The sequence below is a fragment of the Lichenostomus cassidix genome, chromosome 8 (assembly GCF_008360975.1).
Source record: "Lichenostomus cassidix isolate B80296 chromosome 8, HeHo_3.0, whole genome shotgun sequence".
Lineage (NCBI taxonomy): Eukaryota > Metazoa > Chordata > Aves > Passeriformes > Meliphagidae > Lichenostomus > Lichenostomus cassidix.
Window position 1 is genome coordinate 20,846,981 of NC_139489.1, and position 25,430 is coordinate 20,872,410.

General features: G+C 43.7%; 1 protein-coding gene and 1 long non-coding RNA gene across 8 annotated transcripts in view; one reads left to right on the forward strand and one right to left on the reverse strand.

Moving 5' to 3' along the window:
- NR5A2 (nuclear receptor subfamily 5 group A member 2) overlaps nt 1-25,430 on the reverse strand; it is an 87,586-nt gene that overhangs the window by 54,748 nt on the left and 7,408 nt on the right. For 2 of the 4 annotated variants that reach the window (XM_085068288.1, XM_085068291.1), the window contains exons 2-5: nt 22,463-22,600; nt 19,920-20,038; nt 18,535-18,676; nt 15,192-15,838 (exon numbers count right to left, since the gene is read on the reverse strand). In XM_085068288.1, the coding sequence (XP_084924414.1) occupies nt 15,192-15,838; nt 18,535-18,676; nt 19,920-20,038; nt 22,463-22,600 (1,046 nt within the window). Of the gene's footprint in view, nt 1-15,191; nt 15,839-18,534; nt 18,677-19,919; nt 20,039-22,462; nt 22,601-22,683; nt 23,004-25,430 lie in introns of those variants that run through there. The other 2 variants (XM_085068289.1, XM_085068290.1) reach the window with 2 other exon arrangements.
- On the forward strand, nt 151-7,580 carry LOC146434024 (uncharacterized). 4 transcript variants are annotated; one of them, XR_014853793.1, is made up of 5 exons: nt 151-1,652; nt 2,667-2,702; nt 3,583-3,749; nt 4,474-4,593; nt 7,141-7,580. It is a non-coding gene; the product is annotated as an uncharacterized LOC146434024 (long non-coding RNA). The 4 variants fall into 4 exon arrangements; XR_014853791.1 differs by having other exon boundaries at nt 3,583-3,922; nt 4,474-7,580; XR_014853792.1 differs by having other exon boundaries at nt 4,474-7,580.

Genomic DNA, 25,430 nt, shown 5'->3' on the forward strand with positions numbered 1-25,430 from the left:
AAAATTTATGACAGTCATGGAATGGCAGAAGATGCCATGGGACTGCCATCATGGCAGTGAATCTGGGACTTGTTCCCTCTCTGAGCCAAGGCCTTTGCCACCAGGCTCCTCCATGCATGCCAAGGTGCCCTTTGAGCTGGGGCAGGGCCAGGTCATGCCAGCACCACACCCTGCCCACAGCACAGTCCTGTGGCACTGAGCACAACCAGCTCCAGGGCCTCTGCTGCTTTGCTGAGATGTGGGCTGTAGCATCTAATTTCTGTGAGGTGCCTGAGGTAAATGTTCTGGAGAAGGACCCAAAAAATGCCATTTTAAGACACAGAGTTACTATCTTAGTTTTTTTCCCATAAGCTGGAGCACATGCAAAAACCCTAACAGAACTGTAATACAATGAACGAGGGAGGTCATAAAAATTATGCAAATCACTTCCCCATTTTTATCTTTTTGTAGGCATGTGCTGGTATAAAATGGGGTCAGAAGGAGTGACTTCCACCTGGGCTGCAGATACACAAGTGCATAATGGGTCCCTGACATCTTCTGCCCCATTTTCGTCCCCGCGAGGCTGCCCCTGCCCAGCCGCGTATGAATGAACAGAAGTGCCTTTCATCCCCCACTTGCCTGGTGCTTCAAAAGGAACTACGAAAATAGCAGCAACAAAAATCCAGCCGCCTGCCAAAAGGCCTGCACACGTCCCATTCTCACAGGCATGCGAAAGGTTGGAGAGCTCAGCAAAATTTTTATGTACGGGAGCAGGCCCAAGGAAAACTCACACGCCATAACCAATTGTGGACAGAGGATCATCTATCAGCAGACAAATGCAGGAACTCCAGAATGTCTCTCCTCAAATGAAATAATATATCTTTGAAAGCCAATGCCCGTTTTAGGCCTGAGGCCCATATATCAAGCCTGAGAGGCTTGTGGATACGCTCCAGGGCCATTAACCTTCCACCTGTTTCCCCTTGTCCTTCAGGATGAGACCCTGCCCTTGATTTTACTCCCTTCCCCTGTTCATCTTCCGACAGAGTGTAAATGTAAAGCAGAGGGCCTGCGAAATAATTCAAAGGCAATGGACCAGGGACATGGTTACAAATCTCTGCCACTGGCACTGTGACTTATGCAGGCAGTTTGTCACACATGAGCCAGGTGACCTCTGTGACATAACAGAGAAAAATATCGCCCGAGATCAAAAGATGAGATTCAGAGCACTCTAACTAACTCTGGTGTACACAGCCGTGCTGTGTGGTGGCCAAGGGTTTCCTCTCTTCCCAATGCTGCTCACTCCGCTCACTAGCGGGCAGGATGCACTCCTGCTAATTTCAGTGATCTCTTTTTCTCTCGTCTCTTTGGAAATCTTTCCTGTAGCCTGAACAGCAACATTTGTCTCCTTCTGAAGCCCCTCTTTTTCCAAAAAGATAATTATATTGACAAGGAGAGACAGCAAAGTGTCATTCAGCAGATAAAAATTAACACATAAAAAGCAGCATGATTGAAAATGGTGGATTAGTCACTTTTGCAAATGGATCTGTTTAAATCCATTAATTTTTCAAATTATAAGTCATACTAAAACTTTGTATGAGCACATGATGTCTCTAATATTGCAATGAGAAGTCTTCAAAGTCTAAAACATTTATTGGGATTCAACTGCCATGATGGTAAAAATTAGAGTAGAATTAGTATTAAAAAAGATGTAATGCTCCCAGATAACACACTTCTGTACCTATTAATATTTTACAAAGAGATGTACTACAGATTCTGAATAAGAGTAATTTGAGACAAACCAAATCAGATTGATTTTTAAAAAAAATCTTGAATTCATTTTTCAAGCTGTGTGCTACATAGGAAGTTTCCCAGCTGTTTTGTACATTCAGGACTCTCTGCTGGGTGCAGACAAAAGAATAAGGCCTGATGCAGTGTTTCTCCTTCACTCCCCTTAACCTAATGGTATGTCTGGTATGGACATTTAATTTTGTCTATTTCATAAATTAAAGAAAACCCACAACTGTCACAGTATCCCTGGCATGATGATGAAATGAGAAATACAACTGTAGCTGGATCAGCCTAAATCCTGTTCTAATCCTAAATCACTTTGGCACTTGCCAACATCTAGTTGATGAAAAACTCAGTTTGACCCATGAATGTATATAAAAATACACGTACACAGACACACACTCACACACACACACAGAAATTCAGCACATTGATTACAAGTGTGCTAAATGTTACCTTATCAGTTATTTAATCCTGCTTCATCTCATGCCGACTTGGAAAATTTTGCAGTGTTCAAGCTCTTACCCAAAATCGCCTAGTATTCCACTATGGAAATTTATCTAAATTCACAAAATCTAAAAGCATAAAAGAAGTTGGACAGTGGATAGGTCTGGAGGCTAAATCATGCAGGAGTTACAAAGAAATGCACAGCTGAAAATCATTTCATGTTTCCCATTGACTAAAACCTGACGTACAGCAGTGAACGACTCTGTTGCAGAATGCTGCAACAGTAAACACAGTAAATGCAAAATTAGTATTACAAAAAGATTACTGTGAAGTGTTACCACATGCATTTGTAAAAATAAGACAGCTGCTTGATTTTACAGTGCTAAAATCTTTTGCTTTTGTTCGGGCCATGTGATTAAACACCCTTTTCCCTCTTTTTAATATCTCTAAAGAAAGTCTGTCAGAGATACAACAGTCAGCAATTACAGGTCAGTTTTGTCACCAGTTTCAGTGAACTCCAAGTCAAATCCCAGATGTCTTTATTTTTGAAAATACCTAGTGTTACTTTTTTGTGTAAAATATAGGTGTGATAACCAAGTTTTCTGGCAGTCAGATCTTCAGCTCTCTTTTACACTCCTACTGAATATATTAATTTGTATTTAGGCTGGGTTTCACTTAGGCTTTCTGCAATTTTTAAAAATATATTTGATGTATCCCTGAAAAAATTAATATTTAATTTTAAAAGCACCTAACCCAATCCATTGCCTTTTACAGTATGATCTAGTGCATCTGCTTTTGTAATATTCATGAAATCTGGAAATCAAGGCTAGGCATCATATGCTACTATCATATGCTAATAGAGGATTTTGCTCATTTGAGTGTTTGATCAGTTTTGAATGCCCAAATGTCCTATTAGAATTTCCAAGACACAAACTACTTTAAAATGTTATTATATGTATAAAAATACAATTATAAAGATAGAATAAATTTTAATTTTCATAGATACACACTCAGATACACGTGAAACAATTTGTCTCATTTACCTTCTGCCATGTGCTTTTTTGTGTAAATAGCCACTGAGCAAATATTTTATAAAATTGAAGGTTAAATTACCCTAACTCTAGAGAAGAGAATTTGACTCTTGGTTTTAATGTAACAGAATGCCTTGACTTGAGGAAAAAAGCCTTAAATTAATTGGTTGACATAGAACACAGATGTTAGAAGCACAGTTAATTGTATTTTTGAGTGCCTGCGCCTCCCTCATTCAGGCATTTAAAACAAAACAAAGCAAAGAGTCTTTAACATTAACAGTAATTTGACAAATAATAATAATTTGGGGCATGAATCATTCTTTACATTCCTTTCCAGCTACAGACGGTTTCTGTTGGGAAAAGTGCCATATAGTATGGACGGTGACAACAAATTGTATTGTCCGGTGAACATCTGTTTCCGACTCCCACACTGATATTGCAGGTTGGCTACTTCTGATTTAGTCTTCACAGGCTGCTCAACCAGAGAGGAACTGGAAATTACTGGTACATTCAACTTTTATTATTGGAACACAGGAAAACTTTATCATCATGCTGGGAAGTTGTGTGTCTTTTGAAATATTGGAAGGAGGATTATGTGAGCACAGAAAGCCACATGCGACAGTTCTTACGAAGAAGGAGAAGAGTGACTCCTGTTCATTGTGTCTGTCCATACATGGGTATGAAAGTCTGAGATTAAAATCTCAAAATGGAATAGTATTTCTGTTTTCAAGATGTGATGTTTGATGATGGGGGTTTGGTGGGAGGTGTTTATTTTAATAAAACCAGCAGCAATGCAAAAGGGACTGGATTCTCCCAGCCTTGCTCAATATGTAGCATTGTGTCCCTATATGAAACATCTCTGAAATTCAAAGCACTTTCTAAAGGGCAGAGCAGACTGAGGTTTAGTTTGAATTTCAGGCTCTAGCCCTAGAGAATTGAGCTGTTCTCATATTTACTGCACCAAGTTACTGTGATAGCAACTTAGAGAGTAAGGCTGTGTTAACTAGCTGGAATTACTATGGTTAAAAAAAACAAAGACAGTACTAAGCAATTTTTCAAAACTAAGGGGAGCTTTTTAGAATGAACAGTGTCATTTTTCTCATAGTTATGTCACCATTGTTAAAAAAATATTAAGTTCCACTTTGGCAGGGAAAAAGAAACATTCTTGATAGGCACCATGTACCAGTTTGATAAAGCTCCAACTCCTGATCTGTAAACTTTTTTACAGAGAAAGAAGAAGAGGAAGAAACTCCACTGAAACTCCTGTTAACATTAATTAGAGTTGCCAGCATGCAGCGGAATCAAAGGCAAAACATGTGGAGCTCCCACTGAAGTCAAGAGGAGAGGGGTATGACTTAAAGGAGAGGCATGCAAATTAAAAATAAATGTGGTTCAACGTTACCAAATGAGCTACTCATGTAAATACTCGCTTTGGGGTCTAACCCTTCCTACTGGGAACACTCTCTCTGAAAGTTCATTCCTAGTCAGGAGACAGCATTGTCCTTGACCACACTTGCCAAATGAGAACCTGTCTTGGGAATGATGGGTCCAAACTAATGTAAAGCAATTGACGTGTGTTTATTTCTATTTAAAGTTATTAATATTGTTGTTGTTGTTAATATTATTGCTGTTTATTCACTGAACTGTAAACAAAGACCATTATTTTCCAAGTCCTTCATCAGAAAGGCAGTGCTACTCCTTATTGCAATTTTAGATTTCTCAAAGACTTGAAAATCTAGGTAGAATGTAGCAATATGACCAATATTCAAAATCATGTTAGGACAATCTAGGTCTCGGCCTCAAATGCAGAAAATTGCCTGTTCTTGTTTTTCATTATTATGGTATGTACTAACCCAAACAATACTCCAGTAGGTTTTTTTTTGTAAGCAGCTGGCTATCTCCTGCTCTTCTCTCCATATGTAGATAGAAGGTACATCAGTGACTGTGGATTTCTTAAAAAAAGGAAACTGAAACTATTTTGTGCTATAGCAACCTGAGTATGAGCTACACATGAGTCTTGGCTTCCAGTTGCACATTAGATGATTTGCAAACCACCTAATTTAGTCTCATGTCTCCCAGCCGCCAATCTACTATATCTCTACCATCTCCCACAATTCTACAGACAGGGTTGTTATGCCCTAAAACCGCTGCACAGACAAATGGGAGCATAAACAGAAACTTTGGGCAATTGTCACCTGTTATTCTTTCTACTATTCTATTCTTTCTACTATTCTGTTTTTGCTGTTACCTGAAGGAAAGTTAATATTTAGAATTAAATATCATTGTGGTTTTATCATGATTTTTACTGAGCTACAGAAATAGCAATATGGTGACTGCTGGCCTGTGTGACCCACATATTATGAACCTTTTTCTCAAATATTTCCACCTTTTCTGAAAAGGGTGCATGAAGATTTTGAGGGCTTGTCACTGAAACCATAGACTGATTGAAGGAAAAGGTCAGCGGAGCCCAGAGCCACAAATAATTGCAGTTACTGCTGTCTGTGTAGTGGCCATGGTAATAGTACAATTCCCAAGAAAGAGAAAGGAAAAGAAAATAGATAACAAATAGGGCATGTAGAAGTAACATGTAGCAAATGAAACTTAAATGCTTGACACAGGCAGCTTTACAGAAGAAAACAGGAAACTGGCAAATACTATGACTGAAAATGGAAATACAGTATTCAATATCTTGCACTTCTTATTCGGACAAAATTCTCATTGGTTACAGTAAAGCTTATTGTGATATGCAGTACAAGACTGGGTCCATAAACACAGCAGTGAAAAATTCTATATACAAGACTGATTTTGTCAGTTCTCTATTTAGGAGAGCAAGCAGTTATAGGTACATGTTTATCTCCTTGCGCAGGTGAATTCTGGCCATAGCATGGAGATGAGGAAGGTTCCCATCACAGTTAGTCTTTTCTGCTCATGCCTTGAAGAGGGATGAAGCAGATTACCATGTGACTAGACAGCCCTGTCCCCTAAAATGCTGGGTCACCCCTCAGACTAATCAGTTGCCTAAAGGATACAGAAAGCTGCTTCTTGAGTCGTGAGGGATTATGACTCAGCAGCACCAGCTTGCTCATTATTCAGGACAAACTGGGAGACTGCACTAAGTATTCCACAATAAATACCAGAAGGTATCCAGATGAAGCAACGAGATGGTGTTGACCGTAACACCAGAATAAAGATACAATTCTTCGTCACATTCAGTGTCACTTTGTCAGGGTGATGCTTCCTGTACTCAGCAAACACGCCAGTAAAAGAATTTCCTTGGCATACAGACAACATGGAAATGTCCTTTTAAAATCAGTTAATACCAACAGAACTCATGAGCTAGCTGGAACCATTTCCTATGCTATGGAAAGAACACTCAAATAAGGTTAACCAAGACATTTCACCCTCCCAGCCTCCCCCCTCCCCATCTATTTCTGGATGTCTTCTTTTGTTCACCCTTTGCTAATTATAGTGGCCTTGCTTAGGTGATATTTATAGTCTTAAAAGAGTTGCCTGACTTTTAGAACACTTTATTCATGTATATTTCCTGTGTTTATTGTTGCCTTAACTAATTTTTTAATTAAGTTTACTTGATCCAAGATTTTATTTAGCAACAAATATCAAAGTAACTTTTCTTTCAACAAATGCAAGAGCTGTATTTAGATGTAAAAAGCATTCTTCTATTTCTGAATTTCCGAAAGCAGAATTTAGTTTCTCTCCTTCTCCAAGTTATGAGTATGACAGAAAACTCCAGAATCAGACAAAATGAAATTTCTTTTTTCACTGCAATATGGTTATTTGGTATTTTATTTTACTAATTTATCCTTTTTTGTCAGTAATGATTGCTTTAATGAGTGGTATGTTTCCAAGACACAGTGTTAAATATTTTTTTTCCTAGACTACCCTGATGTTTTCCTAACCACCTATAACTGAACTTCCACAGTTTACAGAAGTGGAAAATAGACACTGGGAAAGTCTACATAAAATTACATCTTCGCTTTCCCACCTGCACCGTACTTTATCAGTTTCTTAGTTTTCCTTCATTCCTTCCTAAATCTGACCTTTTGTTTCCCCTGCAGTTGCACTGAAATCTGGCTGTAGTAACGGCAGTAGCAACAACTTTTATTCCCTATTTCAAAATAGCAAATAAAGAACATTTTAAGGAAGAATTTGATGCGTGCCTTTCAGCTTTGTTGAAAGCAGCTGGATCTGGGGAAACGTTCGAGCAAAACTAACTGGTGGTGGTACACCTTTCAGCAGAAAGGCTTTCTCCGTGCCGGGATGCTGCCGCGCAGTCAGACGCGGACAGGCTGAGGTAAGGGCTGCGGGGAGCACACCTGGCACCCGCGGCTCCCGGCCGGTGCCCGTGTCCCACGGGAGCCCCTGGCTGGGCTGGCCCAGGGCACGCAGCCCGCCGCAGCCACTGCAGGGGGACGCGGGAAGCGAGCAGCCCTTGGGGAGGGCGCGGGGGCCGCTCGAGCCTGCCGCCTGGAGCGCGCGGCTGGGCACGGAGCCCCACACGGCCTGCCCGGCACGGCAGCGGCACCGGAGCGCAGAGCTGCGGGGCACCTCGGGCTGCCAGCCCCGACCCCTTCACACGGCCTCAGCTCAGGAGCAGGAACGGGCGAGAGGAGCACAGCCCGAGTTACCCGCTTTTTTCGGGTTCTCTCCCGTGTTATTTGCTGATACGTGCGCCGGCCGCAGCTTCTCGCCTCACCTGCCAGCCCCACACCCCTCACGGCCCCACCTGGGCCTCACCCACGGCGCCATCGAGCTCCAGCCAAGGACCAGCCCTCGCTGGGTCCCTCACTGCCGGTACGCGCCCTTGTCTCTTCCCTTATGATCCTGCCTTGCCCTTGGGGCTGCCAAGGCTCTCTGTGAGGGAGGTGGAGCGGGATGAGCCTCTGAGGGGGGATGGCGGCCCCTGCCCCTCAGTCCGGCTGAGGCGATGGGGCTGCTGGTGCCCCAGTTTCTGTGGCACGTGGAGAGCAAATCCATTTTATAAGGGGCTAAGCTGGTGTATTGTGATTTAGCTGACATTAATTCTGAAGAAAACTCTGTTGGAATGGAAAATACTTAAGTCCTTTAGTATGTTCCTGTGCTTATATAGCTGTACAAGATGTTCAACCTGTTCTGAGTGATCCAACGATCTGCAGCACAGTTTGAAAGCTCTCAGCTTTAGGCCTTCTCTCCAATGAGTCTGATGTTTGAGTGTTGTTACTCACTCTGTGTGTGTGTGTGATGTGTGAGTACTGTTACTACAGGCAGCACCAATAATATTAGTGGTGAGGATCTACCCAGTTTCTCACTCTCCTAGGTATGTTTTGTTCAGATGTTGTGCTTCTACAAGGCTTTTTTTCATATGGCTGTATAGAAAAACATCTGTTTATAAGATACAGCTTCAGCAGGGCTTAATATGAAGTCTGTAAGCCACTTCAGTATGGCTGAGATGTCATCCTTACTGTAGGTGATCCTAAAGACTACAGGTTAACAGAAGAACATCCTTAAATTTGACCAATATTGATAAATATATAGAAGAAAATTTCCACTATAATTGGGAACCATCCCACAGAACAGAAATATGATACAGGTATTGTATACAAGTGCTGCATCTGAATACCACAGGTTTCATACAAAAACTCTGGATTGGAATGAAACAAGTGCTCTTCCTACAGTAAAGTTTACGGCCTGGTTGTACAAAATGTCATCATTTGCAGATGGAAAAATGCCTTTTTTTTTTTTTTTTTCCGGTCAATGTGGCTGAGCATTCCCTGTTTAGTTTCTTAGTACAGCAGTTATTGTTGGAGTTAACTTTAACATTACTTTGGACTGCTCACAGCATCTAAAGATCTAAAGAGCACTGGTTTTTCATCTTGCCCTACAGCAATGTGATATGCATTTGCTAATGCACCCAAGTAATCTTTCTATGTCACTGCTGGCAATTGTCAAACTTAAATTGGAAGCTTACACTTTGAAGGAAAACAATTAAACTGTAACTGTTTTGTGTAACCAATACCTCAAACTCAGATTGACTCAGTGTCTGCTTCAGGACTTGTAGCAGGACAGAAGTTGCTTTAGCTATGTAATTCCTTTGTTGTCCATATGTCAGGCTATTATATCTCTGCTTAGGGGCTGGGAGCTTTTGGAATTGTTATTTGCACACATTTTCTCTAGTAAGTGACAAGACTCTGTTATTGCACCATGGCTATTCATGGCACTCTGGGTAACTTTGCTGGTGAACTGGCCAGGGCAAGTGCACTCGAGTGCAGAAGTGGTAGTACTTAAAAAAACACCTACAGGGAACATGGTTAGTCACAGCATCATGCTTAACTGGGTGTTAGATAGAAAATTACTAAATCCAGGGAGACTAAACTCAGTCTCCTATCGGGGGTGATAACATCGTACAGCAGAGTGAAACTGAAGTGCCAGCTGTGACATGAGATGGCATAAGAGAATGTCATCTTTCTCTTAACACCTAAAAAACGTGCCAGCACTGAACAACTATTTAGAAAGGCTGTAAAATGACAAGCCCATGTGCCGAAATACAGTGTTTAGTCACATTCTTTGTTCAGAGAAGAGCCAGAAGATCAATCATGAAGTTTATTCTAACAGTGCTCCTCTACATTTTTAAATGCTTGAGGAATACTTAGATCCAGATGCACTGAAGCCAGACTAAAAATCAGCAGTTACACATGACAACATATTAACTAATCTGATTACTGATATCAAAGGTAGTCCTGCACCTCAGTTCCTGGCAGCTTCCCTGATTGAAAGAACACTGCAGAAATTTTATTTCATCAGCTATGTGAGTTACATTTCCTGTCTTGATAAGCACACACTACAAAGTCCAAAAGCACTTCAAGTTATCAAATAGCACTTGATTACTTAAGTCTAAATAATATATCAACCTTTTATCATCCTGAAGATTTTAAGGTATTTAACTACTGACTTTTTTCTCAAAAACAAAACCTCAGCAAAACCCAAAATTATGTTTTTGCTATTCTGTGCTAATTCCATTCAATAATTGGATTTGTGTACTGTAATTCCTTATTTTCTAAACATTTCTTGATATTTAACTACATACAGACTGAAATTTGAAATTAAAGCTGGTATACAGAGTATTACATTACCACATCTATCTAAATAGATTTCACAGGAAAAATTAAGAGCCTCCAGGAGTTCTGTTAATCCCATTCACATTAAGTTTGCATTTATAGAAATAAGTTGAAACTCTGATAATATAGTTGCACTTATGGGGAATATGTAACGCAAAGCTTTTATGAGCTGCCAAAATATCTGTGATGCCATGTTCAGTGCAAGTTCTACAGACGAGGTCCTTTTGAGATATGTGCTTAAACCACTGTTTCTTTGAAGGCTATAGCTAATGTAAGCATGAGCAAATTTATACTTACAGCAAGAAATGTGGCTTGGAACTGACACAGTCTGACATCAATGAATGGCCTAAATTTGCAAACTCAGTGAATTAGTTGTAGGATGAGCTTGTATGAGAATGAGTTGTAGGACATGAAGTACACTGGTTTTTCCTCCAATCATTCACTAAATGGTTTGTGCTCACATAGTACTTTGACCTATGACATCCTCACTAAAATAGCCAAATAAGGCAAAGTAGTATTTTTCGTGAGTCACCATTCTTTTAGTGCCATTTTTGCAACTATTAACATTTAGTTGATTTTCAGATCCTCAGCCAGAAGAAAGTATCGTGAGGTGCAGGATGCAGGTCCTGTGTTTCTCCTGGCCCAGGCAGAAACTGTTTTCTTTTATGGCTTTGGGAATACTTCACTCTGGAAGCAGTCTCTGAATTTTCCCTTATGCAGGCTGATGAGGAAAGACCAGTCCAGAGGAGCTGTCTGCATCCTTCCATGGGGCCAGGCAGCCTTTGGACTCTAGAAACTCTTGCAATATTTTCTTTTTAGCTTTGTACAAAGACCTTTCACCTGACTAAGACAGCTGGCTGCAAATCTAGCATCCCCAGGGCATTCCTGAGTTTTCTTAGCTGAGGATAAGATGGATACATCTTACTTTTATATTTACTGAGCTTTCAACAACTCTAGAATAGCAAACAGAGGCCTTCTTTACTATTACTATTACTATTACTATTACTATTACTATTACTATTACTATTACTATTAATTACTATTACCATTACCGTTACCATTACCATTGCTATCATTCTGAATCTACTGGGATGTTACCTCTGTATTATTTCATCTGTGTATAAAGAACCAAACAGAAACATATCTCATTATGAGTAAAAAAGTAATACATGATGTCAAACCCCGGAATTGATGACTTAATTTTATTACTTACAAAATATTCTGGCTTAACAAAACTTACAGGGATGTTTGAGACTTCAGCAGGTGTTGAATTCAAATTTATTGGATTGCAATTGGCTGCTTTGGATGTTACTCTGACATTATTATTAATCCTGACTAGTTGACTTCTTTAATTTTTCCATTAGTTTCTGATATCCTACATGAAGATGAGAGGATCTGCTCCTCAGTACGTGTGAACATTGGCCTTAAATTACATACTCAAATCGATACACAGGTCCTATTCAAATGCAGTGCATGCTGTGGTTAGTTCTACCCAGTCAGTGTTTTTACATCCTTAAATGTATAATATATTCCAAAAGAGATTATGAAAATTTGTAGAGCAACAAGTGAGAAGATTGTGATAAGCATAAGTTAGTAAACGCTTCAGAAAATAAACTTTTAAAACTATTTGTTTTTTAAAAGATTTGTTTTGATTTGAGACCTCTTAAAAAAAACCAAACATCTGCAAGCAAAAGGAAAGGAAAAAGGAAAACTTAAAAGCTGCAGCTCAGTGGTGGGGTTTTGTTATTATGTATAGGATAAATGTGGCCTAAACAACTGATGGGCTGGAGCAGCATTTTTTCTCATATCCTCCTCCTGAATTCTGCTAATTTTCCTGAATTCTACAAATCTCTACATTTAGCAGAAAGGAAAATGATTGCTTTTTTATATTAATTGATGAGACAAGAGTGTAAGACAAAATTTTGAATGAAGCGAAAACATAGAGTAAATAATTGCAAACATGCTGCCTGGTAACTCACAGACAGTTGTGCAAGGCATCGCTCACCATGACAAAGTCAAGATGAATTTCATACAAACCACATTTATACTTTCTTACAGTTTAATTATTTGAGTAATTAAAAAATTTAGTCCCAGAGGTGTGCTAATGCACCTGTCTTATCTGAAAGACATCTCAATATTCAGTAGGAATATAGTCAAATATCTTTACATAGATATCTATCTATCTAAAGACAAGTAGGAATAATAGTAAAATATCTTTTTGATAAAATACACATTTCTCACCTGTGAACAGACAGGGAGCAAAGTTAGCTGTTCTGAAAGTCTAATTGCATCTCTATCACAATTGCCTCCCTTTCCTTCTGCATTTAAAATCTGTTATATCCTTAGGTGGCTTTTTTTTTTACCCTGTCCCACAGGTATTAATGTCCTGTGGAGCCATCTGAAATCACTGCTTTTGCTACTTTGGTCAGAAGGACCTGAAATCATGGACGGATAGAAGAGAGCTGCATTCGGGCAAGGTTTGGAAAGCTTTTGTTTAATATTGTTCCTGCCCTCTCAACTGAAAAGGGAGATGTTGTTACCCAGTGCTGTTAAAAACGTAGGGTCTGATCTAAACACGCTTTTGAAATTGAAAAGCTTAAAGTTGTTAGCATTGTGTATCATTTGATCCCTAAATTTTGGATGTGGATGGATTTCCAAGTGAGTTGTTAGTGCTCTGGAATGCTGTGCAATTTTGGTGATCTTGTCCAATTAAAAAAAATAATCTGGATGTGCTAGAAGGTTTGAAACTGTCTGACCTTGAAGCTTCCAAGATGCAAGGTGTTGCAGCAAGGGGTACAAACACTAACATGAAGCCTTCTACAAATATGTGAAAATCAGTTCATGAGCCAAAGGCTCTATCTAGGAAATATTTTGAATATATGTGTTTCACACAGAAGTCTGTGTGTACATGGTAGTGTATAATAAATCCAGAACCAGGAGAAGTCGGTCAGCATTTTCATAAACAAATTTCTGCATCTTTTCTGTCCATACTAGCAAATATAGGTTGGTTGAATAATATAATCCAGGCTGAGGTTGGAGGTGAAGACCATCTCTAAAACTGTTCCCAATATAGCATGCTGAATGCTTATAAAACTTCTCACTTTTATCATAAATGGAATTTTAGGGCAGATCATAACTTAAAAATTTGTACGCTGAAAGGTATATGCAAGACAGTAATTTTTAACACTGTTACTCTAGAATAAAGTACTCCCCAGTGCATGGATAGAAAGATCTGCTCTCAGAAACTTATGACATATTCTATTGGAAATATAACACATTTGCAATTTCAATTTTTGAAATATTTTAAATGGGTAGCATGGCTTATAGCTGACTATAAAATTGTATACAACTGAGATAGCAAACTTGTGACAGTCTCTTCCTCTCTTTAATGCATTTTGGTTTTCCTCTCTGAGTAAACCTCCTCTCTTCTTTCTCTTTATATAGACTGAGTTTTCAATAATTCCTGCAATCATTCTCACAAAAAATTGGAGAGAAGCTGGAGTTGTAAATGCAACAAATACAGCTTGCTATTCTTGTAATCAAGCTTTATGTCATGTGTCCACGTCCTTATGGTTATGACAGACATACTGTTGTGGCAAGCTTTCTGAGTGCAGCTTTTCAATGGGATCTCCCTTTTGTGATCTTAATTAATGTAGATTCAATTCTCATTTGTATTTGTTATTTTTGTTATATTTTATTATATTTTGTTATATTTGATATATTTTATTATTTGTATTTGTTATATTTGGAAGCTGAGTTACCTTCCCTTAAATTGAAGTAGTCAAAAATTACAGGTAGTCACAAAATTTTACAGGTTTCAGTAGCAAATACTTGTGGCAACATCTCTCTGTAGTAGACAGAGACACAGTAACTAGCAATGTAAGTAGGAAATTCAGATGTGAGTTGAGCTCACCATCTTGAGGGTTTTTTTGAGACAGAAGATTATTCTATCACAGCTAATTTCTGTATCAAAAGAGTGGTTAAAAACTGTAGTTCATATCTATTGCCTGATCTCAGATTTCTGGCCTAAAATTTCAGACTTGAAATTTCAGACCTGATCATAACAGACCATAAAGCTGCTCTAATGATAAGTCTGAGTAATGTAAATGGGGGAACTTCTGTCCACCAGAAAGCTGTGCATAAGGATTTCCTAGGTGCTCCAACAAAATTAAGATCCTAAAGGTCATTGTAGCAGCCTAGACTAAAGGAATCCCCCATGTATCATTGGTTATGAGAACCAAAAGGAGGCCTTAAGGTATCTACTTCCTCCTTGCTTTCTGTTCCATGTATATCCTGCTTAGGTTTCAGCCTGCATGGTTAATTAGACACACGGGAATGCAAAAAATAATATCCCATTGAGAAACTGAATATTCCAAATATGGATTTATATAAAGTGTAAATGGAGATGGATAGAAATAGCATTCCCCCATATGTTAAATAAGGTAATGAAATAATTACATAAAGTTATGTGGAATGGTGTAACAGGTGTGCTTACAACCCTGAGTACAAGCCAGACAGTAAACGATGCTGACAGGGAAGGAGAAAAATTTATGTGAGCCCCTATGGATATTAAAAATAGTTGTGATAAATACTGAAGTACAGAAGAGCTGAACTGAATATTGAATCTCTTTGCTACAGCTAATTACAGGCTCAGGTGGAAGTCAGCAGCAAATTTCTCCTTGTAATAATCTGCCTACTTCAAGCCAAATAAATAAAGAATGAGATGCTGGGAGGGAGAAAACAAAACCCATGCTTTCCTGCTTGAAGTACAAGATTGTAAGAAATAGTATTTTTCCTTGACTGAATAATAATATAATGTAAGATTGTTACCTACCTTAAGTTCTCTAAAGAAGATGCTACTCCTAGCCCACTCAACAATGGAGAAGAGGGTTTGGTCAGCCATTTTGCACATAAGCCCGAATGTGTTGAGCTTCTCGTGTTTGCTTCTGTTGGCTTGCTCTTGCTGCAGATATGCCATGATTTTAGCTTGGACTTGTGGCTCATCTGGCTCACATTTCAGGAGTTCCAATATCAGATGTGGGATACTTGCTGGTGAGCTTGTTTGATAGCTATCCATGTATGAGTAGCCCATTATTGACTCTGGTGAGCTAGTGTAAGGGTCAGGGTACTCGGACTTGATAGCACGGCTTGGAAAATGGCCATAGGTTTGGTAGCCTTGCAAACTGCCATGGGGCGGCATTGTCATGCTGATTGGAGAGGTCACAAAGGGACTCCTGTCATAGTCTGTGGGAGGCAAGGCAGTATGGTTCAGAGGTAGGCCTTTAGAAGCTGAATGGATGTTCTGGATTGCAGAGGATATTGTCAGGTCAGTTGGCATTGCTTGGATCACCTGAGTCATGGCTTCCAGTTTAAGTCCATTTGCTCGGATAAGAGCTTTCTTCTGCTGCTTCAGTGCCCTGTCTCTCTTGTACATTGGTCCAAACTTGTTTCGACCGCCACGCATTCGGTCAGCTCGCACAGCTGGCAAGGGAGAGGAGGAAGTAAGTCTTTATTAACACTTGGAATCAACATTCTTTAATCAAACATATATTAGGAAAGAGCAGAAATTTTAGAATGTAACTTTTTTTCCCCCAAATTCAGAGTTGCACTTTTTTCCTAAAGAAAAGGATTTATTTTGACTTAACAAATGGCACTTTTTTCCTAGTGATTTAAATGTCACATGCATATATTACTAATAAAGAAGGACTTCTCTGTACATTGATTAGGACACAGGGACAAACACAATGGATGGCTACAGGAATTTCACACCTGCTATGGGATCATGTGGAAATCTCAATGTACATTTGGGTTTATATCAAGCTACTATGTCATTAAGAAACAAGGGCTGAAGTCCAGAATTTGTCTGAGATGTATCCAGCAGACCACACTGTCTCATTATAATCATTCCATTACTGCCTTCCACCGCAGCAAAACATCTGAAACGTAAATTGTGAAATGTTCAGTAGTCACAAAGGGGAATACATTTCTTGTGGCAGAAAGGAAGCATTTCCTTTCGATGATTCTGTTCAGGTTGGTGTGAAACTTTGAGATTTCTAGTTAGCTGAACAGCTCTATGGAAATGTTTAGCTGCAGTTGGAATGTGCAGAGAGAAAGCTGTCAGCTTGTTGCCTTTCATGTGGAAGGTAGAAGTGAAACAGAAACTATTGACACTGTTCTGGCTTATAATATCTCTGGAATTAGAAATAATTAAAACAAATCCTACTCAACAGCTGCCTCGAGAGTCATACTGGTGGTCTCTGTCACAGCAGTGTCTGTCACCATGGGATAGATGTAATGGACTGGTGAGGAGCTTTCACCAAACCCACCTTGCCCAACGGCAATTAGATTGAAAGAGGAACCTCTGACAGCCTGGTGACATGTTGAGACTGCTGAGATTGCTGGAGGTTAAGTTCTTGAGCTTTTTATCTTAGGGATTAGTAGGATATTAAAAATTTATTATGAATGCTAGATACGCATAATACTGTACCTTATCGTAAGGACTTTAACGTTTAATGATTTTTTTGGTCCGTGGTAATTTATGAACTAGACTTTTGAGGCTATGTATATCACTATCAGGGAAATACACACATAAATGTCACAAGCATTTACAATTAGGAAAGCATGTGCTGTTCCAATTTTCTAAACAAGGGAAGAGAAGTTGTATGGATGTGTAGATAAGGAAGCTAAAGCACATTTTCTGCAGTACCTTTAAAACTATGGGTTCTTTGCTTGAATTTGTAGGAAAAATGAGCTGCCAATATTGCTGCTGAATGTTGACTTTAAACAAAATGCATGAAATTAATTATAGCACTAGTAAATGTAATTAATTTTAAATCTGTATACATGGTATCCTCACAGGTACTCTGCAATTAAAAACTGTGAGCCAAATTGGATTAGCAAGTACTTTTGTATTACTCCTACGTAAATTTAAGTTGAACTTTGTGTAATCACAGAAGACAAAATTTGGTCTTGTATCATTGTCAGCAAGTGAGAGGAGTTAAAAGTAGGAGTAGAAAAATGTATTTTATCCTTATTCTTAGTGCCAACAATGACAAAAGGATTCCATATATTCTATTATTGCACTATTTGAATTTGGAAGCACATGCGGTGATCCAGATGTTTAGTGCAGTGTGTAAGTGCTACCTCAGTCTTGTGGGCAAATACAACAGTATTGAATCAAACTGCAGGAGGCTGATTTTTCTGTTTATCTTCAGTTATCTCAACAACTTTCCTTTGCCAGAGCCTGGTGGCTGGGTCTTGTCCTTTCTGGTTCCCTTCACCGCTTAAGGTTTTCCTCCTTGGCCTGATTTTTCCTGGTTAAGCGTCTAGGGTGAATGTCATTGCAACACAATTGTAACAGTAAGGAATTTAGGAGCTTGTCCTTAGTCAAGGAAAAATGTCATCTGCTGTGAAATCTGAATTTTAATATTTTATGTATCAAAGTTAGAATGTATGATTCACAGATTCAAGATGATGATATTTTTGCATTCGGTTATCTCAAAGGGTATTGTACACTTTTCATTGTTCTCTGTAGATGAGAAAGTGAAATGAAGTCAAAAAGTGTACTTCAAAATGCCTTATTCTCTTTCAATTGCAATAGCCTCGCAGGTGTAGCATCACAAAAATGTAGGACACAACTTTAGAGATTATTTGGTTCCTTAATCTCAAAGGCAAGTCAGTGTGAGAAAAACCCTTATTTTTTCTGTTTCTTTGTGTTCTGCCTTGTTGTCAAAAGAATATATATAAAAAAACCAAAGCAACCCAACACTAGATAAAATACAAATAAAATCAGATCACTCTCCATAGCAAATGAATAATTTTTTTTCTAATCTGGACACTTGTTACAAATTTTATGTTTAATCTAAACTGAACCTTTTTAAAGCTGCAAACTATTCAATCTACTTCCATGAATTTACAAACTTTAAAAGCCTGAAATATTAAACTATATACTTGTATGACAAAGTGGATTACAGTTTTGACTGGTTCCTAGTGATTTACCATTTACTTATTAGATCTTTTTTTTATAAAGCAACAATTTCACTGAGCATAGGAAGTAACCTTTTATTGTTATTTCAAGCCATAAATATATAACGTTTTAATATAAAATACAATGCAAAACATCTAATCCTGTAATTTTATAGTATAATTGAAGATATCAGCAAGACTGTAGCTCTTACCTTCCAATTTCATTCCAACACTTAGACATTTTTGAAATCGACAGTAAGGACATCGTTTTCGCTGTGTTTTGTCAATCTGGCAATTCTGATTTTCTATACATGTGTACCTTTTGTTATTCTGGACTGTTCGCTTAAAGAACCCCTGTATGATAGACACAAAAATTAGCCTGTTTTGCTTCAGCGTGTGTTTCAGCATTTTATGGAAATCATTGTATAGTTTTCAGATGCCATTCAAGCGCTTACAAAGTTACATAGTTTATTTTAAATTACTGAGGTGAGCCCAGGAGAAAGCCACCAGACTCCAGAGGAGGATTTTTTGTGTTAGTCCTATGTTTTATGACTTAATGTCAAAGATTGGTAAGGCTTTTAGGGAGGCTGTACCCTTCTGCACCTCTACACTGGTTGCAGAAATAGTGACACTGACCAGTTCCTTTTGTGTTCTTTAATCATTGCAGAATTATTAAAGCCTTCCTTTTAAAGTAGTTTTACATGAAATAAGTAGGAACATTGTTGCAAAGGTAATAGAAGTACAGAGTACCACTGGCAATTGTACATCCCAGTGGCCCAGTGGGGCATGCTGGAGGCATAGTAAGTGCTCGTTGTTCACTTCTCATTGATTTTTTTTTGGTGAAAATACAGTAGGCTAGATTAATTTTTCCATGCAACTAAACGTTTTAAATTGCATTGTTCTGGCAAAGGAGTTTCACTTACAGTGCACTGCTTAAACAACTATAAAAAACCATAAAAATTTTTACATTAAAAGTCTGATGTCATAAATTCACAATTATTTAAACCTTATAGTATAATAGACCAACACAGGTATATTCATCTTTCTGTAAGATAATTGGTTACTTGACTTGCGTATCAAGTGAGCTGTCACAGTTACACTTTACATGAAAAAAGTGCGTGGTCATTATAGTCCGAGAAATTTACATTGCAATATTGAAGGATGAAAATAAGAATCTTAAGAAAGCTGCATTAGATTTTGCAAAGCTGATCTGCATTGAGGAAGATCTTCCAGATCTTTGTCTACCAGAAAAAGAAATACTCTGAATGTATATAAATCAACTAAAATCAATATTTAGGACAGTTAGGAATGAAAGTTGTTCTAGAACTACATCACAACAGGAAAATACTTAAAAGCAATGACAAAACTACAATGCAAAACAGTCCAAGTTGTTTCCATTTGTACAGATGTCTTTCTCAAAGAGACTTCTAAGTCCTAAAGCTTTTGGTGGTTAATTATTTTATGTGAATGTGTTAAGAAACATATCAGAAATAACCCAAATTATTACATATCTGGTTTATTTAATTATCCCTTTTTTTGCTTATATTTGAAACATTTTTGTTGTGCTCATGTTTTTATGGAGTAATTAGTACAGAACCTTGCAGCTTTCACAGGTGAGAAGTCCATAATGGTACCCAGACACTTTGTCTCCACAGACTGGACACAGCTCTTCAAGATCTTCATCATAAGAGTAATTCACCATTTTAAACTGAGACACTGGGGGGAAAGGAGAAATAGCACATTCAATTTGAATTTACATTACTAACTCAAATATTCTGCAACTTCTCTCATCTAGAAAGAAAGCTTACTTAAACAAGCACACCACTGATAATAGGGAGAAAAAAGTTTTGTTTTAAAAAACAAATAGCATGGAGACACGCAACTTCCCATCATCAGCAAATCTGCATGGTATTTAGCAAATGTGAAAAAAAAAAGTATCAGCTTCTAAGTTTTATGTTCTAAATAATTATACTTATCGAGTGCCTTTAGCCTAGTCCTAACTTTATGGAATCACAAACTGAAACAATTCATTTAAATCCGAAAATTATCAGGGGCAAGCTTTAAAAAAGCAGAAAACGATTGTTGCTTGTATATTGAAAGTAATTCTTTTCCCTTAAAGCTTTCCCCTAAAGTCTTTCAACATCAGCCCGCAAATTTTTACTTAGACCAAACCTGTATCTCACAGACCCAGCACTTTTGCTGCGCGTGAAATCCAAGTTGGTTACTCGCAAAACTAGCTTAAAACGACGTCCTCCGCACCTCCCAAGCCCGTCGTCTTGGGGTGACCGCCACCCCTGCGGGCCAGGGCGAGCGCTGCGTGCCGGCACCCCCGGCTGTCGCAGCCAGCGGGACCCTGGCGGCGGGGGGGACGCTTTTTAGGTGTCCACGTGTCGGCACAGGGACAGCGAGCCGGGACCGCCGTGCTCGGGGCATGCGGTCACGGTCTGCCCGGCCGGTAGAACCGGCAGACCGGGCGTCCCCCGCTATTGGCGGCTGGCGCGAAACCTGCATGCCGGAGCCGCCTGAAGTTTCTGCCGCTCGGGGAAAGGCAGGGAGGAGCCGGCCGTCAGCAGGGAGCGGGGGGCTAAAATATGCGGAATGAAAGCACGGAGCGAGCTTGCCCGAGCCGGGGTTCCCCCACGAGGAGCTCAGTCAGCCGCTCCGGTTACTCCTAAGAAGAAACCCTACTGCTCAACGCAGGGCCAGTTCCTTTCCCCTTCCCTGCTGCTGAACCTCCGACCTGCTCGGCAAGTACCGTGGCAGCGGACTCCTTAACACGGCGAGAGCGCTGGGCATCGCCGCCGCACTGCTTAGGATGTCGCCTCTTTAACTATGCGGCTGCCACAGTTCGGGGGCACCGGGCGGTCAGACTCCGCCCGAAGCCCCCGGCCCGGCCTCTCGGCGTGCCAAGGCAAGGGGCTGCGCCCCTGCGCTCGAGGGAGCTCCCGGGGAGCGCGGGGGGACTATCTCGCCATCACGCTGCCGGCAAAACGTTTCCGGAGCCACCTCGGCACGGCCGGGGATCGCCGCCTGTCAGCGGCGTGGGGCGGACACGGGGCGGCCGCAGGCGGAGGAGGAGGAGGGCCCGACCCTCCCCTCTGCTCCCGCGGTCTCGGCTCCAGGGTCCGGCGCTGGGACGAAGTTCCCCTCCCCGCAGGAAAAACCAAGTGGGAAAGCAGGGGTTTTCCGAGCGCCGTGCCCTTGCACGGAGCCTCCTCCGCGGGAGAGGGAAGGGGCGGTCGGGTCGCCCCCAGCACCTCCGAGGCCCCCGGCCTACCCTGCCCCTACTTCCCAGCAGGCTCCCGAGAGGAGAGGGGATAATTTCTAAAGAGCAGCCGGGACGGGAGTTTCTGCCCCGGGAGAGTCGCGCGGAGCGGGGCGGGCAGTACCGGCATACCGGGCTGCCGGCTCCAAGGCAGGGTGCCGACCCTCGGCGGGGTCTGCGCCGCCTCCCTTCGCGCAGCGCTCCGGCCCCGAGCAGGGCAGCGGGAACAGCCCGGTCCCGCCACCCCACGCAGACATTTCCAGCGCCATTCCAGCTCCGGCATCCCTCTGCCTTCCGGGGTATCCCGCAAGGGCGCAAATTCGCCATGGAGTCAGAGCTCTCTGCTGCGAAGTTTCGCGACACCGCCGCTGCCACCTGCACGGTACCTGGGGGCGCCGCACCCGCTGTATAGAGCCCTCGGATCCCGTTTCGGGACGTTGTGTGACACGCGAGGTGCTCGCCAGAACTTCCACGCGTAACTCTCCCTGCCATAAACTTCGAGGTAGTTTTGCTTGGAACGGGGATTAGACCGAGATCCCCTGGATCTGCGTCGGGGCCGGGCAGTGTCCGACGGGACGTCTGCACCCCAGGGAAGGCTCCCGCCAGTCAGATGCTTGACGGCTCCTCGGCCCCATTTGCAATTCTGAGCAGGGCCTTGTCGTCGATTCGGCCCTGGAGTCCCGGCTCCCGGTGCCTCCTCGAGCTACTCTGCAAGCTGGCCCGCTAAGGCAGGGGCTCAGCGGGGCGCGGAGCGGGTTGTGACGGGGGAGCTCGCAAGCAACTGCCGCAAACTTTTTTGGCAGGACGAAGGGGCGCTTTGCCGAGGGAAACCCGAGCGTGCGCGGAGGGGGAGCGCTGTGCGTCTCCCCCCTTACCTTGCATGTTTTCCGGCATCTGCCCCTGTTCCCCATTCGACCGGGCGAGTCCCAGGGCCTCCGTTTCCACTTTGGGTAGCATGACAAGGCGGCTGCGGGCCGGGCTGAGGGCTCCGTGTCCGTCCGCGACACCAGCACCTGGACACGGCAGCACAGATTTAGCTGGAGCAAGGGGCGCTCGGCGGCTTCTGCCTTTTCCCTCTCTTCCTCTTCTTCCCTACCTCTGCTCTACACCAGCCCTTGCCCAGCTGCAGCGAGAGCACCGAGCAGCCCCGGCCGCCGGGAAGCGCCGCCGGGTGCCCTCGGCTAGGGGAGCCGCCGAGCGGTAGTCGGGCTGCAGGCGGCGGGGGGCGGAGGAGAGAGGAGGAGGAGGAAGACCGGGGGTGCCGGGGAGGAAGGAGGAACCCCGGGAGCCCGCAGCAGCTCCGCCCGGGGCTCAGCACGGCGGCAGCCCGGCGCCCCGATCCATGCGGAGCAGCACAGTGCACAGGAGCACTCTGCCGCCTCTGGTGCTGCTGGACAGGGTTCCCACCCCCGTCCCCGTCCCCCTCCTCCCTTCCTCCCTCCTCCTCCTCCCCCTCCTCCTCCTCCTCCTCCTCCTCCTCCCCCTTTTCCCCCGGGTACAAGTGCGGAGGTGCCGAGTCGGGACCTCTAGCCCCGGGCCCGCGGGGAGGCGCTCCGGGAGCCCGAGGGCTACAAGGAGCGAGGTCTCCGGCGAAGGGGGGCCCGACACCGCCACTGCAGCCAATAAGGCAGAGGCGGGATGAGCAACACCCCCCGCGCACACACACGCACAGAGCACACACAGTGGCCCGGTACAATCACCCCCTGCCCGGTTCTTAAACGGGGCTGAGGTGGGAGGGTCTGGGCTGCTGCCTCCCCTCCCTGTTCCAGCGGACCCCGACGGGCCACCAGCCCCGCCGAACCGGGCTACGGGGCCGTGCCTCTTTGCTAGTGGGCAGCCACGGTTAATCTCTATTGGGGCCGGTGGGGCAATGCCTCCGCCCGGCCGGCGGCGGCTGCGGAGACCCCAGCCCTCGCCTTCTCTCTGGGCGGGTGGGGATGGACAGCGGAAATCCCAGCCTTTGCGGCCACGTTGCCGCCGCGCCGCCCTGGAGTCTGAAACAAGCAAGCGGGAGCCGCGTTGGAGCTCGCTGTATCTATTCAGGCTTTTTGGGTCTCCCTTCCCTAAGCTTCTTGCGAAATCGGTCAGTGTCAGTCGCATCGCTTGCACAAAAGCCAAAGCCCTGGCAGAGCCATCGCTTGAGCCCCCCCTTCCCCGGCTCACAGTGCAGCAAGCGGCACTCGTTTTCAAGTTTTCCCAAAGAACTCGTTTCTCGCAAGCGGGTGCCTCAGCGGTGGGAGCCGAGCGGTCCCGCAGCGCGGCGTTCCGGGGGCGACTGCGTGCCGACCGCCGGGCGACCCGGGCCGGAGGTCTGCCTGCCTCCGTTGGCCTTCCCTCCCCTCTCTCGCCTGGAGGGTCCGGGGGGTTCCACGCCGTTCCAACTGCGCCGCATAGGTTTGATGGTGTGGGATGAGGGGTATTTGCACCTTGGAAAGCATCCGAGCCTCTCACCCGAGCGCTGGGTTGCCCGTACTCCTCTGACTCTTTAATCTGTATAAAATGTTGTATATATTAAGGGCTGAAAATGTTTGGCGGTGAAAACCGCTTCCGATGGAAAGTGGGGCGCGGAAGTGTCTCCAGCGCGGAGTATGGCATTTCCCATCGGCTGGGAGAGAGATAGTGAAAACTGGTGGTTGTTGTAACTTATTCAGTAGTGCTGATGATTGCAGGGTGAACCCGCGCTGGGACAAGCGCTCCACATGCAGAGAGAGCCGACTCGGCTGTGCTCTTAACGTTTTGCATCCAGTAGCTGGGAGACCTTTGTTAATTCAACGCAGATTCCGAGCCAACCCAACACCAGCACCACCGGAGTAGAAAAAGTCTTTTTTCTCCTCGCTGTGCAGCGTTTGATATTTGGGGGATGGACCCAGCTCTCAGAGAGGCTCGGACATCTCTGTCTCATTCCATTCGCCATTCCACTTCGGGCGAGAGCGCGAACGGGCGAACGATACCAACAGGTTACTTTTCAAGTTACAATTTCACGAATTAACAGGTCGTCTGCGAGTAAGTTTTAGGACAGCAATATGGCGAGCTGCGGGAGCGAACAGCTCGGTGGCTAAGACGGGTTGGCTGAAAACCATCTAGAGAGAGTGGCCCCGTTTCTAGGCAGAAGCAGTTCAGGTTGATACCCTGTCTCGGCCCCTGGAAAGTTATTCCCAGGTGCATAAGTTACAAACAATCCCTCTGTCAGGCGTCACCGTGTAGCATCGCTCTGCGCTGAGCCCGGGCGGCTCAACACTGGCGGCGAGGACAGCACAGCGCCCACTCCGCTTCTCTGCCCCGGGCGCCCGCCGTGAGGGCTGCGGGTCGGGGATCTGCGCGGCCCTCCAGCCTGCCGAGCGTGCAGCCGGGCCGCCTGGGCCCGACGGGCGGCCAGAGCGCTCGGGGGCAGCTCTCAGAGGAGCGGCGCCTCCTCGCAGCCCTTCACCGCAGGAGAGCTGTTGTCAGAGCACAGCTCCAGCCGCATTTGCAGCAGACCATCAGGACACCTGCGGACTTGGGTCCTGCAGCCCGCTGGGCTCCGTCGGGGACAACCGGTCCTCTCCCTCCTGCTCGCCGCCGGGTGGGTCACGCCGCTTGGCGACGCCCCGACGGGGCGCTCCGTGCTGCCACTCTCATTACTGCTGCTCCGGGAAGGTAGCCGCGTTTTGGGGGGAAAGCCGAGAAAGGAAACCCCGCATCCAGACAGGGCAGGCCAAACCAGCCCGAGTGTTGCCGGGGTCAGGCAGGCTGCGGCCCCCGTGGGCACCGCGGCCAAGTGCCCCCGCAGGAGGGTAGCCCGCGCAGGGCCGGCTCTCCCCGGACAACACACCCCTGTGGGCACGGCCCTAGCACCGGTCCGCG